At 43.8% G+C, this 15,411-nt stretch overlaps 1 protein-coding gene across 1 annotated transcript in view; it reads left to right on the forward strand.

Annotated features, from left to right (window-relative positions):
• Positions 1-15,411, forward strand: part of map2k6 (mitogen-activated protein kinase kinase 6) — a 45,738-nt gene continuing 30,327 nt past the window's right edge. Inside the window, exon 1 of the mRNA XM_049563383.1 lies at positions 1-372. Coding sequence (XP_049419340.1) covers positions 282-372 — 91 coding nt within the window. The 5' untranslated portion in view covers positions 1-281. The remainder of the gene's footprint in view (positions 373-15,411) is intronic.

Below are 15,411 nucleotides of genomic sequence, written 5' to 3' on the forward strand. Positions count from 1 at the left end.
GCAGGAAGAACGTTCTCTCGCAGGGGCTCACACTGATCCAAGTTAGGAGCTTTCAGCTGCCAGCCTTGGCCCATCATGTAAGTGCTGCGGAGAATTCTTTGCAGTGCAATTGCAAAATTACCTCTTTTCCCGACGCCTGCGGAGCCTGTGCAATTGTAACAGCGCTCCGTGCACGGACACGCACGCTCCGGACGCAAAAAGGCTCCAAGTGCATGAAGATCGAGGCTTGTATTTTGCATCTTTGTTGCAAAGCAAGCCGCTGAAGCTCCAGTGCGAGGGCGATGGAGGGAGGGAGTGAGAAAGAAGGCAAAGTCTTTTGTGCTTCCCCTCCCCCTCATCAAAGCAAAGGGGAAATGTCTCAGCCAAAGGGAGGTAAGAATATGAAACCGATCTGTGCAAAACTACCGACGTGCAATCACGGCTGCACGGTTTGCAACATGCACCGCTGCAGCTCGAGCACGGCCGGTGCATTTTAAAGTTACATGGTTTAGAAGGGTCAGTTGCATTTCCTGTTTAAGATCTTCCCCTTTGCACAGTTCCTGGTAAGACGATGCTGTGTGTACTCACTCATATTGACGTTATTAGCGGCGCACAGGCAGGGATGTGGGGCGCCTTTAATAGTCACGAGATAGACAAGGACACTGCAACTCTTTATAATAAAGTCTGTACGAGTTGATGCATGGCTCAAGGTAAATACTGACAGCCATGTCGCGTGCAGTGCTCCAAATATGCGTGGTTTGGTGCAGGAGGGCAACATGACGTGACAGCCTGCCTGCAGCTGTCAGTGGGCAACTTTGAGTGTTTATTGGCTGCTGATTTGTTTCTGCTTATGGGACAGAAAATGAAAATCTAATAATAGAAATGTGTTGTGAGCATTGAAGCGGTGGTGAGTTCAAGAACAGGGGGCTTCTTCAGGCTATTAAAACACAAGTCTCCAAGCAAACAGTCCCATTCTGTCAGCTGCAGGCAACTGGATATGTGTCAAACCCCTGGGTGCGTGTCCACTGATGTTCTGCTCTGTCCTCAGCATGCGTACGAAAGCGTGCATGTCACACTTTGACCCCAACTTTTATCACCGTGCAGCAACAACAACACGAGCTGTGGAGCAACGTCCTGCAGCCTCAGAGCTCTCACACATCAGCAGTGAATGCAGCTTGCAGGAGAAAAAAAGCAGCTGCAGTGAAAGCAGCTCAGGCGTTTTTCCTCCCTTGTACCGTGTTTTCCAAGAAGTCCAAAGTGAGGCTGGTTCATTGCACAACATGCAGCACACGCACACGCACACACACAGAGTCAGGGGCTGTACAGGACGTGAACAGGTAGGAGACAGAGCCCCCGATGGTCAGAGCCTCACAGTGTTTATCTGGTACAGTCAATTGTCCACCCACCTACACAGAGGAACTGTCTTGTTGCAGCCAGTTCATGATGATGAATAATGCACAGACATTTTTTTCTTTGTAGATGAATGAGTCGGTTTGGGACTTTCCTGAGAGCAGAAGTAGGTTTCTCTTGTCATTCATTGATGTTGTACGGCACAGGAAACAACACACACACATCACACACACATCACACACACATCACACACAGATCTGAGCTGAACGGATGGTCGGCTGATCGATTGGTTGATTATTCAACACGTAAAGTTGTAGTCTGGACTTTTTGGAGTACGACAATGAAATTACTTCTGTGAGTCGACTCAAGGCCTGGTATGTGGTCGTGCTGCAGCTGTGTGAAGCATGAAGCCTCAGTAATGTTGACACAAATAATTTATTAGTGCTGCAACGAGTGGTCGAATACAGATTTTGATAATCGATGCATCTCCAAGTCGTTTATAAATGAACAATGCTGGACGTTCTCCAGATCCAGCTCATCATACGTGAGACTGTGCTGCTGATATGTTCCTAAATTCAATGCATTTTTAATTTTGGACGGTTGGTCAGTCTGATGACATCGCCTCGGGCTCTGTGTGACAGATGTTTTTCCAAAATCATTGGTTGTGTATCAGGTAGTAATGCCAAACATTTGTTGGTTCCAGATTCTCCACTTTGAGGTTTGCTGCCTTTTGTCAGTTTGATATGATTGTAAATGGAATATTGTTTGGTTTTGGATAGTTTGAAAAGAAATTGTCGCCTGGATTAATTTATCAATAAAATGTGATTACATAAGTGTTAGCTGCAGCTCTAAACAAATGTTACCACGTAAGTGCTGAAAGAAATTAATACATATCTGTCAAGTCACAGTAACCAGCCATAGACTGTATAAAAATAATGGATGTAGTCACGATGACATCGCCACCCACTGGATTGTGGACTGCTGTTTTGAAGCCTCGATTTTGGCATTACGGCCGTCGCCATCTTGTTGATTTTGGAGCCAGAAGCCACCATATTTGGATGAGAGGGTGGAGCTGTGGAGGAGCGAGGGGTGGGTTGTACTGATAGACTAGTAACGCCTCACAGACAGCCTTTCACTTAAAGCAGCCCCGCCCTTAAATGTCTGTAACTTTAAGTCTTAATGAAAATGTAAACGAGTGAGTTATATAAAAAAAATCATTTCCTGTACAGTTGTCATGAATGTTGAAATTAGCTACAGAGACCAAAACTGTTTTTGTGCCAGGCTGTAAACATGTTTATTTCTGCTGTAAAGTTGGACATTCAAACATGGGTAGACCCACTCAGCCTCAAGTGGACATTAGAGGAACTGCAGTTTTTAGCACTTTGGTGTTGGCTTCATTTTTTCTTTAGCTTCTGAGCTTCAGACCGCTTGGTCTCATCCATCTTTACGGTGGCAGCGTTTTCATCCTGACTACAAGTTTCATTTGTCGTTTGAAAGACCTGTAAACACTCGGCGGACGACAAGTCATATCAAGTCGTTTGTTGCAACCATACCGCGGCCTAACAGTCGTGCTCACACCACAGAGTGACGCGGCACAATTTATTTCCGTCTCCTCAGGACAAATTAACAAATTCTGGGTCATGCAAATAGTCTTCACTTTGGACTTCCTGGTTCTTTCCATTGTTTGAAGGCCAGCGTCATTTTAACATGGGGGTCTATGGGGAGTGACTCGCTCTTGGAGCCAGCCTCAAGTGGTCATTAGAGGAACTGCAGATTTTGGCACTTTCACATTGGCTTCATTTTTCAGGCTGCTGCTTGTGACCAGCATGTCATTGCTGCACTTGTCAGTTTATGAAAACGTCGTCTTTGAAGGCATGAGACCTAACACAAATATAATTTAACTTAATTCAAAGTGAACACCTGCAGCCTAATTCCAAATGTTGATGTTGGTTTTTGTTCTTTCGTGGCGCCTTTGGTGCTACAGGGAGTGACAAGCTAACGTTGCTCTAAGGCAACAAACAGCTTTGCCTTCATGCACGAATGTTGAATCCAAATTGCTCCCACGCTTGACTCCACAGATTGTTTGTTGTTGTGATTATCTGTTCAGCATGGCTCGCTTGTTTCCTCCATTTTGGGTTTGCAAAGAGAACAACAGTCTATCTTAAGTGCTGTGTCATAGGCAACTGGACCTGCTTGAGTTTCTTAAAGATTACCATGACCTGGATGACTGATCTCTTCACCAACACAACAACAGTGTAGTTTTATTGACAGGTCAACAGGGCATGCTGTAGATCAGTACACAGTCCCTTCAGGATTTCACAGGCTTTATTGGGATTTTTGCCATCCAAAATTTCATATTTCACAGCAGCTTTTATAAAAAAAAAATGAGGTGCATGTTGCTTTTTTAGCAATGAAATTCTAGGAGCAATTAAAATTGCCAAATAGTTTTTTAAAATTTATTAAACGTCAAAGGCAACTTGTTGCAGTGAGAGTCAAAAAGTGCTATTCTGAGGATGTGATTTTTACTAGACTTAAGTTAACGGCTGAGTAACGTTTAAAAAAAAAAATATGATATCAGTACCAACACAGCTTCTCTTAAAGTGATGCTGATACTGGTAGAGTACTTCATCTGATTTTGTTCTACTTTATTCGACATCCATTATGTGAATATAAGTATTCAGTTGTGTAAAATCCCACAGGATACCCAACCCTACTAACATCACCACTAACCATCCATGTTTAATTTAATCATCTTGAACCTTTGAGCATGTGCAGTAGATTGTTAAACAGCCTCCGTCTTGGTGATTTGTCCACTGGTGTCTTTTGCGGTAGAACAGGTGTTTGTGGTCCACCACAGCGTCGCACACGGTGGACATAAGTGAATTTCCTTGCATGGTCTCTGGCAGTAATTTTTGTTGGTACATGCGAGGCATTCGTGATCCACGTCTGCGTCTTCACAGCCAGAACAAGGAAGTGGGCTTGGTGACGTTTTGTTGGGGACTGTTGTGATTGGTGAAACTTGTGGGAAACCACAGCAGCTGGTTCAGATTTGCAGGAAAGTTGCGGTGATCGGAGAAAATTGCAACGTTGTGCAGATTTCACAGGTGTTGCAGTTGCAACATCCTGGAGGAGCTGGATGAGCTTTTTACTCACGCTCCCTGCTGGAGTACCAGACCTTTAAATTAAATTGCATTTTTCCAGTGTTTAAATCGTAGTTGTTGTTGTGCTAACAGCTTTTTGCAGTGACTCCAGTTGGTCAAAAATACAATTTCTCTTTTTCATGTAACAAAAAACCCAAAGTTCTTTTAATATGCAGCAGTCAAGAACTTTGCATAAATAAAATAAAATAATAAAAATAAATAAAACAGCCCTAAAATATACAGAACTATCTGATAAAACTATCTGATCAAAGAAGAAGTATAACCCTGACCGGACATTTGATACAAACTCCCACATTTTTTGATGCTCAGTGTAACGAACACTTTTTGGCTGGTACCAAAAAAAGAACCAAACTACTAACTGTTCCTCTGACACAGACTGTACAACATCAAAGTGTTGTATAACTTACACCTACTGAAGGAAATGAGTACAAATCTGCAAAGCTATAATAAGCATCATGTCCTTGTGTTTTATTGAAATCATGCCAGACTGAGCAAAGTCCCTTCACCCCGCTGCAGGTTTCCTTCTATTCTCATATCATTCCTCCTCAGATGCACGTAAAGTCTCGCGTCTCCTTCTCGAGCGCTGCTCTGTGTGGCCCCGGACAGTTTTCGCCCTCACCATTGTGCGCTCTGTGCTGAGTGCTGTAGTGTGCTCTGCTCGGCTCGGCTGGCCGATGGCAGTGTGACAGCGGCCCTCCCAGCTCGTGTCCCCCTGCAGCCTCGGGCGGCCCTCGCGCTCCTGCACAAATGTCCCGTTTGTCATGCAAATGGAGGCTTGGTTTTTCAGCTGCACAGATACTAAATTTGCTGTTTCGACGGGCCGATTGTTGGTTCAGTTCCAGGCCTATAGTGGCTTTTTTTGCTGCAATAACAGTCGAATTGTTCAGAGCATTGTTCACATGATCCACTAACTGTACTTCTCTTTTCAGGGGGTGGGGGGTTGACTGAGTAAGCGTGCATACATTCAGGCTGCAGCAGCTTCTCTGACGGAAAGAGCTAGCATCAATATTCAGGACATTTAAACAATTCCTGTTTGTTTCAGCTTTGTTGCATGCATGCAAGCAGTGGTGCTGTTGCTGTGTGTGTTTGGTGCTATAAAAAATGAGTGTGTGCTCTGCTGAAAATGAGAGACACATAAATCCAGGTCACCTGGAGTAACTCGTGCTCGTGATGGCAGCAGGTTTCCAGATTTTGCTGCTGGAATGAGATGAGGATGGGGGTGAGGATGGGGCAGGGAGGGTGTGTTGCACCGTATCACAGCCTTGCAGTGAAAGATAGTGAATGCAAATAATGGAATTTATTACAGGTGGATGGAGACATTGATCTGCTCCGTTTACTTGCATAATGCATGTGTACTTCTTTTCTTACCGGTGCCTTTAACTCCACCCTGCAGCTCTTCTCTTTATATCAGTTTGTGTGAAAAATATATAAAGATCAAAGCTGCAAGTCCGCTTCCTTTGGAGGAAATTATATTTGCACTACACAGACATTACATGCATTTGATGAGCGAACGCTGTACATCTCCAAAACAAGAATTCAGTTATTGCCAAACATTTCTCTCCACATGTGGATGGTGATTTCAGGAAAGTGTCTGCGCCGGCTGTTTTCTCTGGGTGGAATTTTAAAACAGTTGTAATTGTATGAGAGCAACCTGAAGGCACTCGTCATGCTGACATTACCCAACAGTCAGCAGTTTTTACACCTGTATGCTTTTTTATAGCACTAAAACAAGTCATCACCAGCTCCAATTAACACCTCAGCAGTGATTTGACAGAAAAAAGTTTCAGTGAATTGGTTCATGCCTCTTTATGTGTGTGTGTGTGTGTGTGTGTGTGTGTGTGTGTGTGTGTGTAGAAATGAAAGATTAAAACACAGTGGAATATTTTATATGTGCTTCAAGCCATTAGGGCTGCAACTGAAGATTATTTGGATAACTGATTTGTCTCTTGATACCTGTTTCATAAACTGTTTATTAAAAATCAGGAAAAAAATACTACAAAATGTGCCAGAGCTCAAAGTGATGATTTTTTTTTTAGTATTGTTCGAGGGCTGCCACTTGAAAATCAGAGATTCAAATGATCAGAGACGCCTCAGTCGACTGAGATCGCTTCAAATTGAGCAGTCATTATTTTGATTTATTTATTTTTGCTAGTCAGTGTGCAGTGCAGTGAACTTCTGGGGACATTTTGGTCCCCAGATTTTGCTGCGGAGTGAGCGCTCTTGACTTCCACCTGACTCTTTGTTCAGTCAGCTGCTGTTTGATTTTGCACCATAAAGCTGGATTCATACTTCTGCCCAGAAATGTAACTAGACATCACAGTGACGCAAAGCTTTGATTTACTTTAATTTCACAGATAAGAAACAATAAATTGTGAAGACGATAAAGCCTCCACACACTGTGTGTGATTTATCCTGGCTGAAATATGAGCAGAGGAAATCTCTGCTAGCTGCTAGGCTAATTTATACAATGTAAAATGCCATAGGCTTGTGCTAATAACGTTAGCATGTTGTATTTGTGGGGAAAATGTGTCCAGATAAAGACAAGTGTTTGTCTGTGAATGCTGCGAGTTATAGTGAAGCTGATTTGTGTTTGAAACTGTCTCTGTTAAGCCATGTTTAATGTGAAGGCTACAACAGCAGCTCTGCGTTGAGCTGATGCACATATGATGATGATCATAAATCTGCATTGAGGCTCTGAGATAACGTTATCTCCTCTCTTCTGTGTGGAAGTGGTGAATTTACAGCTCACAGATATTTATCATGACACACAGTCTCTGGCTTTTGTTTGATATCTATATCGGCAAAACATGTTGCACATTTCCTTTTTTTTTTCAAGTGTGAAGGGGGGAGAGAGAGGGGGTGCGACATGCAGCAAAGGGCCACAGGCTGGAGTCGAACCCGGGCCACCGCAGCAACAGCCCCGTACATGGGGCGCCCGCTCCACCACCAAGCCACCAGTGCCCCGATGTTGCACATTTCCAATCCGTCATCAGCCCAGTTAGCTTGTTTTCTTCATTACATGAATGCTTCTGTCACACTGAACGTCCCACTGAGCCCTGGTTAAACTGCATCAGTGACTGGAGGCTTTGTGTTTTCAGGTTATCCATCTGTACGTCCATTCTTGTGAACGTGATATCTTAGAACATACTGAGGGAATTTCTTTAAATTAGGCACAAACGTCCTCTTGGACTCAGGAATGTACTGATGAGATTTTGGTCGTCAAAGGTCAGCGCCTCACAAAACACGTTTTTGGCCATAACTCCAAAGTTCATACACTGATTATGACAAAATTTCACACAAAGGTCTAATAAAATAAAATGATGAAGTCATGACATTTATATCCAAAAGGTCAAAGGTCAGCTTGACTGTGACATCATCATGTTTTAACGTCATATCTCAGGAACAGAAGGGGAGACATTTGGTCAGATACTGAACTGGTGACTCTAATCTTGAAACTGTGCTGATTGTATAGATCTTCTGTGTGTGATGCGTCCATGTTTTCACTGACATGGATGGAGACTGTCAGAGAAACTTGGCCGGTTCGCGGCGGCATACAACCACAAGGCAGTAATTCTACTTTGAGTATGTTGCAGTTGAAGGCCCGTTTGTCGACCATTATGAATGTGAGAGACTCTCGACCCTGTTTGTCACAGGTGGAGGATCCTCCTTCGTCTGTTGCTGTGGCAGTGTTCATCTCAGGCTTCAGCCGTGTTAGAGATGTTACGGAAATGCTTCTACGTTTGATGCACTAAGTCACCTGTCAGGATTCTTACAGAAAAGCAGACTTGGGTGCTTCTTCAGATAAAGACTGACATGTGCTGTCACATTTACGTAATGAAGTGCACGTCTGAAAGAAGCTTTGCAAAACAAAATAATACTTGATGTAAAACAGCAACAAGGCCTAAAGTCTGTCTCTTATTTAGTGTCCAGGGACAAGATGTTTGAACAAAGCATACGCGCACAAACCATCACTCATTCACAGGCTGCACAGCGCTCTGTTAAATATTGTTCAAAGGTGCATTTATTTATTTTAAATGATTTATCATTATTTTTATTTACATTCAACATCATATCCCTGTGGTAATGGTCGTTTAATTTGATCCTAAATTGTAGAGCACTGAACTGGAAAGTCAGTTTTAACACGAGCTCTATATTAATGAATCATCAATCATCCTTCTGAAGTTTAATAATCATAACTATTTAGATTTTACCACAGTGATGGTTTGCAGAAACGGGATGAATTAGTGGTACGGACACTACAAATATACACAGCTGTGCGTAATGACAGCTGATCTGCACTGTTGGAGATTTTTCGACAAAGTTGGTTAAATTGCACTTCTTCTTTGCCGACATGTCTAATAAGTAGTGATGGGCACAAATATCGATATGCAAACAGTTGTTGTTTAGGGGCATGTCTATATCCATTTATATCCAACTGTGTATGTGCACCCAGCGCCACAGTGATTGAGGTTTATTAAACAGAACAAGGCGTGCACTCTGCTATATAAATCTAAGGGAAAGAAGTCATATGCCCATTTCTGCCTCTGTTCGTACACACAGCTTTATGCATCTGGCCCCTGCACTCATTCTTGGTTCCCACATGTTCTTGTTGCCTGGCAGTAAATCAGATGAGTGGTAGAATATGTGCTTGCATGTGGACAAACATAGTGTCCTTTACATTGTGTGGTTTCAGAATAAGAATCTTTTTTTGGCCGAGTATGTTGATACATACAAGGAATTTGGACACATTTACAACAACGATATGAATACAGACATGCAGCCGAGCAGAAACATCAAGCTGTTACGTGCAGGCAGGCGAGTCTGGCATCTGTATACAGGTCAGAGTGTTCCTGTCTGTACAGGGTGGTGGCACAGGAAGTGCTGGATTTTGAGGTTTTGAGCCATTCCAGGTGACACTTGATCCAAATCGGTGGTCCTCGATTGCACTGGACACACAACAGCTGCCCATGTCTACAAACCAGATAGTTTATGGCAAGACGAACCTGCAGGATCTCTCAGTTTATTCAGGCCTCTCATTATGTGTCACGTCCGTGCAGTCTCAGGTATTTGTCTTGTGTTTTGTGAGTGGAAGCAGCGTTGTTGCTCTGAAGTGACCGGAGGCCGGCGCCCAGACACTGCTTCCTGAGAGTATTACTCAAGTTGAGCCGAGCACACAGGAAGTGTAGCGTGAGCCGGTGTCGACATGATTCCCAAAGGAGCTTCCAACAGCTGTAACCTAAAGGAGCTGCCATCTTTGGAAGTGTAGAGTATCTCACATACTGCCAGAGCGGTCAGAGGGGGGCCAAAGAGCCGAGGGCTCCGGCTGGAGTTATTTTCAAATCTCCTCCCTCCCTCCCTCCTGCTCTGTGTTGCTCTCTGTGTCTGTCTCTTCCTGTCCTTCCTTGTGTCGCTGCCTCCCACCGTCTGCGATTGATCTGTCTTCCTCTGGCTCTGTGGAATTCCATTGAGAAACTCTTGGGATTGTTGGAATTCCAGCCGGAGTGCATGTGTGGGTTAGCAGCGGGCGCCTTATATCCCCCGTGATCCAAGGCTCATTATCACGCAGGCAGGCCATCATCTGCCCTCACACACCGAGGCTTTCTGCACGCATGTCTCTGCTTCTGCACACTCTGACCGCCCTGCAAACCTCCCTGTCAGCATTATTTTCTCCTTTCACTGCTCACAAATGGACACGCATGCATGACGAGGCTGATTGCATGCTCATATCGGGTGTGGCAGAAACCAGGAGCAGACACCCATCTCCTGTGGCCTCACTCTGGCATTTCACTGCATACTTGAGCTCATGTGCTGCAAATCACTGGGAATGATATGTACTGCTGCTTTTAATTAACCCACACTGCCTACCACAGTATGTGAGTTCAGTGCTGAGCTCAGCAAGAATAAAGGAAGGAATTGTGTATTCGAGTTATGCAACATAATCTGGAGAACATCTGAAATGGGATATTTTTAGATCTCTCACTGTGCCTCCCTGTCAGCTCAGTGGAAAGTAACTAAGTACATTTACTGTAAGTGCAGCCTGAGGTACTTCTACTTTACTTCAGAGTTTCCATTTTATGCTTCCTAATACTTTCACTTCACTGCTTGTCAGAGGGAAATATTAAACTTAGCACATGATGCAGTGTTACAGGTCAGATGAGCCACCATGTAATTAGTCAGCTGCAACAATTATCAATAATTTCTGTAATTCAATGAATCATTTGATCTATAAATGTCAGAAGAAATCGATATATGATCAATAGGGGTGCAACAATACACAAAATTCACGGTTTGGTTCAATATTTTAGTGTCGCGGTTTGATATTTTTTCGATACAAAAAAAGAGAAATTTCCATGCCTTTTTTTACTTGAAGTTTATTCAAATGACCAACATTTTTGTTTCAACTCAAAAGTACAGTTTTTAAATTAAATTAAATGTATCTGGAGCAGCTATACCTGACACATTTTCTGCTGTGCATACTTAGCACCGGGTAAAGTTTGTAGCATGTGTGTTATTGTCGTTCCTTGTTTTTGTTTGGTTCCACCTATTTTCGCATCGGGGTGATGTCGGCGTAAATGTGTTGTCATGTTTGTTGTATTTCCACTGTCGTAGTTTATCATTGTGTGACACTTGCGACATACCGTTGTATTTTTGTCCACGACACACTTGCCATCAGGGTCATACTTAATACGAAAACCAAAGTAGTTTCACACGTCAGATCTGAAGGATGGTGGAGGATCTTCGATTTCGGGTATATTTGAGGCATTAGCCATGTTGCAACGAGCTAGCTTCGCATGTAGCTTCTGTCTCAGCAGCTTGTTTTGGTCTGAATTAATGTGTGAGGCGCAGCTCAGTGGATCTGCACTAAACAATGCAGCCTAAGGCGGCATAGTCGAGCGCAGATCCACTGAGCTTTCAGCACAGAGCACATCGTCAGAAGTTGATAAAAAAAAAATAAATAAAATTGCGTATTGTTCATTTCATAGTGCGTACCGAACCTAGGCCATTGTACCGAACGGTTCAATACGAATATGTGTGTCGCTGCACCCCTAATGACCAACGCTCCAAATCCCAAATACACTCCGTTCACTGTCATAGATGACTAACGCCGGGCGCACACTACACGATATCAGCCCAGTTGCAGCCCGATGCAGCCTCGTACAGTCTCGGTTCGGATCGTGAGTAGCAATCAGTGTCGTACGTGATAATCTATGGTTTCGTCTCATGTAGTGTGTCATAGTAGACGACAGTCGACGCTGTGTTTGGGACCCCTCACACGTTTTATTTTCTTTTTGTCATCCACGACTTCTCGTCACAGCCGTCACTCTGACCAATAGGAACAAAACATGAAAGTCTCTTCAGCTTGTGTTAACCGCGGACCTTATTTCAGGCATCTGACCAAAAACCATTTGACTTTGAGACGAGGGAGTCGCGAGTGCTATGCTAACTCATTACTGGGTTACAGGACGCATCCCTGGCGAACTCTCTGAGTTAGCATTTTAGCACTCTTCGTTCCCTTGTCACCTCCCTCATCTGTGGTTAACATAAGCGGAAGAGACTTTCAGGTTTTTGTTCAAGTGGCAAAATGAGACTATATAGCGTCATTGTGGTAGAGATGTTAAATCATGTGACCGTGGTGTAGTTGGTTTAGCCTAACGTTAGCTTTTTACTCCTAGCGCTTACATTTGCGCTCCATAAATGATTAAAGAGGTGCATTTGTTGGTGTTTTGTTTGTTTGAGTTTATTTTCTGCAATAATCCAAAATCCAATGTAAAATTCCCACTGGCTTTTTGATGAGGGACCCAGGGCAATGCTTACTTCCGTGGCGGTGTAGAGACAAAGGTCATCCCTGCAGCACTCTATTTAACAGGTGGTCAGCAACGACAGAGAGAGACTGGGGGGAGAAACAGCATATTTTTGAATACAACTCGGCGAATTGTGGATTTATTTCGACCAAACTAGCGCAGTGAACAGTAGACCAACTAACATGATGAGTAACAAGACTAACCAAGACAGTTTTGGTGAGTTTTATCTTGTTGAGATTGCACCGTACACACATACGTCATATATCGTAGAAAGGAAGGTATGAAAAAATATATGCTGCCCAAACCTTTTTCCATTTTTAAATTACTTTATCTATTACGTCACAAAGCAACCACCGGCAGATCCATGCAGCGTAGCTATACAGCTAGTTAGCTAACCTTAGCTTATAGTTAGCTCATTGGTTGCCGAGCTAGCTAGATAGCAGTTCCTCAACATTAGCAAGCAAACATACGTTAGCTAACATGAGCAGACTAAAATATCAATATCACAATATCACAACATATTTCACTTTTCAGCGTTTCCTCCGGGATTTCCTCTGGCTCAAATGACACAAGAATTAGTCAGCGTACTCCGCCGCACTCCCCGCCGCCCGGAGACTAACATTACTCCACCAGGAGGAGTTCGGACAGCAGCTCTGGAGACAGGCCTTCAGTCGGTTGCTCTAGCAGCCTCATTTCAGCCAGCACAAACCCCAAAAACTAAAGATCTGTCTCCGAGCAGACTCTGTGATGTGGCTGGTTCCTGTAGTTCGTTCACAGCTAACGTTAGCAAGTGCCGCCCACTTCTAGCAGAGCTGAAGAGAGGCGAGACACTTGTCATCTTTGGGATTTTCCCCAAAAATTTATCTCCAATCTTTTACGTAGAAATCAGTCCACGGGTTGTTTCAGGAAACTGGGAACGTTGGGGAGGTCTCAGTTTTTAAGATTTTTTATAACCTGTTCACCCATCGGCAATAAAAAAAAAAAACAGTATGTAAAAATCAACATGTAGAACCTTTAAGTCGAGGATCTGAATCATTTTTGATCATTGCTTTGTGATACAAAGCAGAACACATGCTTATTCCTGCCAGGCACATAGATTACATAACCCAGTGCCCCTCCGACCCCCCACCACCTCCTCTCTTTGTCTTACACCTCTGTTTGCTCCTCTCTTTGTGCCATTTCTTCTCGGTCAGTAGCTGCAGGTTCTCCAGCTCTGAATCCAGCGTTCCTGTTTGTGGAGACGTGTCTCTGTACATGAGCTGCATGTCGGTCTGATTTGCATGTGCGCCTGCTGGATCGCCTGCATCACCACAGCGTGCAGCTCTCATGACTTACTGTACTTTATAAATCTGTGCCTGCAGCTCACAGTATTCATGTTGCTGTGTGTATGAAAGTGGACTGAAATGCGTCGTGCATGTTGATATGCGTGCTGAGGTTTGGAGAATAAATCCATCTCTAGAGCATGTTGCCTCTTGTCTCATGATCTGAGCACACTGACGGCTTTAAGGCAGAGGATTCAGTGTACGCACTCATGGAGAAAGAGAAAGGATGCTGTCACTTAATTGTAATCACACAGGGAAGCTTTTGTTCTGACATTGTGTGAGGTCAGTCATCTGACTGACAAAGTTGCATGTCTGGTTAATGAAATGCAAAGTATTTATTGATTTGTTGTCTTAACGTGAGGAACCCCTGTTGTTACTTCTGCTGAAGAATCTGTTTGTTAATAAGCAGACAATCTCATGCATCAGACTTCAGTGAAACATGGAGGAGAGCCTGTCCACGGGCCAACAGGAACTGATTAGTTTTGGGTGTGGACCTGGATCTGCACCATTCGTGCAGGTCATAGAAAGTGTCAAAGAAAAAGCCTAACGCATGCTTTTAAACTCATAATCTGTGCACAACCATTAGGAGAACATAATGTTAGATAATATTTTTGGCATTTTAAGATCTGTTTATGGGATGTATGTCTACATCTGTCAGCAGGGCTGCAGGCGTTGTATCGATCCATTGTGGTGAAGGCAAAGCTCATGATTTACCAGTCCAATTACGTTTCCACCCTCACCTACTGTCATGAGCTACTGTATGGTAGGGCTGTCAACGGATATTCTAAATTCGAATTTAAATTTGAATTTGAAAAAAAAAAATGGACCTTCGAATGTGAAAATTGATATTCGATTGTGGAGAAAAAAAACACACCACCGCAGCTGTCCTCTTTGCGAGGGGGCGTTGGCCTGGGCCGCTGCACTGAATGCACTGCATAAAGCCACACCGCCCGCGGAAGTGCTGCGAAGCGCAGCGCACCGAAATTCTTGCGTGAGCCGGAGCACTTCCGTTCACATCAGACGCGCATTTCTCCACGCTGGTCGACCAGGTCTCCGTCACCTTTGCTTGACACATTAGCTCACGGCTCGTGCAGAAAATAGACCAGACGCCGAAACGATCGCTGCAGGGCGCGAGCTGGCCACGGAGCTGCGCGTTGTGGCGCAGCTGGTGTGGATGACACACACAATCAATGTGTAGGTATGTAAATGTTTTCAAAGACGTTTATGTTGAAATAAAAATACCTACAAGTAGTTATGTTTCCTTGTATTAATACATATACAAGTATGTTTCCTTGTATTAGTGTGCCCTCTTGTGGACATAATGCGAAGAAAAAAAAAATTCGAATGGTTTGAACCTATGAGTTATTTTTAGAAGGAATATTCGAACGGCATTTTTGAGCAATTTTGACAGCCCTGCTGTATGGTCACAGTGACTGGAAGAATGAGTTTGTGGAAGAACAACATGTGAAAGACAGCAACAAGTGCAGCTGCAGCTCCACCTTGAGTTCTTGATAGGAAATGTTCATATTTTCTGAATTCTATTCTGCACTGAGCGCTGCACATTTGCTGCTTTTCCAGTCGCTGCGAGTTAAAAAATGTTCAGCTTTAGGTAAGGGCCACGACACACCAAGGGGACGGTTGACCAACGGTCAAAGTTGGGCCACTGGTGCCCTTTTTTCCACTGATTCAGCATGTTGAATCAGCATCAGCACAGTGGAGTCCACCGGTGATTAAACTAACTCTGACTGGCAGTTCAGCTCAGCACATGAGAAGAGAAATGGAAGTGAGGAAAGTAAA

Source organism: Epinephelus fuscoguttatus, linkage group LG20 (genome assembly GCF_011397635.1).
Source record: "Epinephelus fuscoguttatus linkage group LG20, E.fuscoguttatus.final_Chr_v1".
In the NCBI taxonomy this organism is placed as follows: domain Eukaryota; kingdom Metazoa; phylum Chordata; class Actinopteri; order Perciformes; family Serranidae; genus Epinephelus; species Epinephelus fuscoguttatus.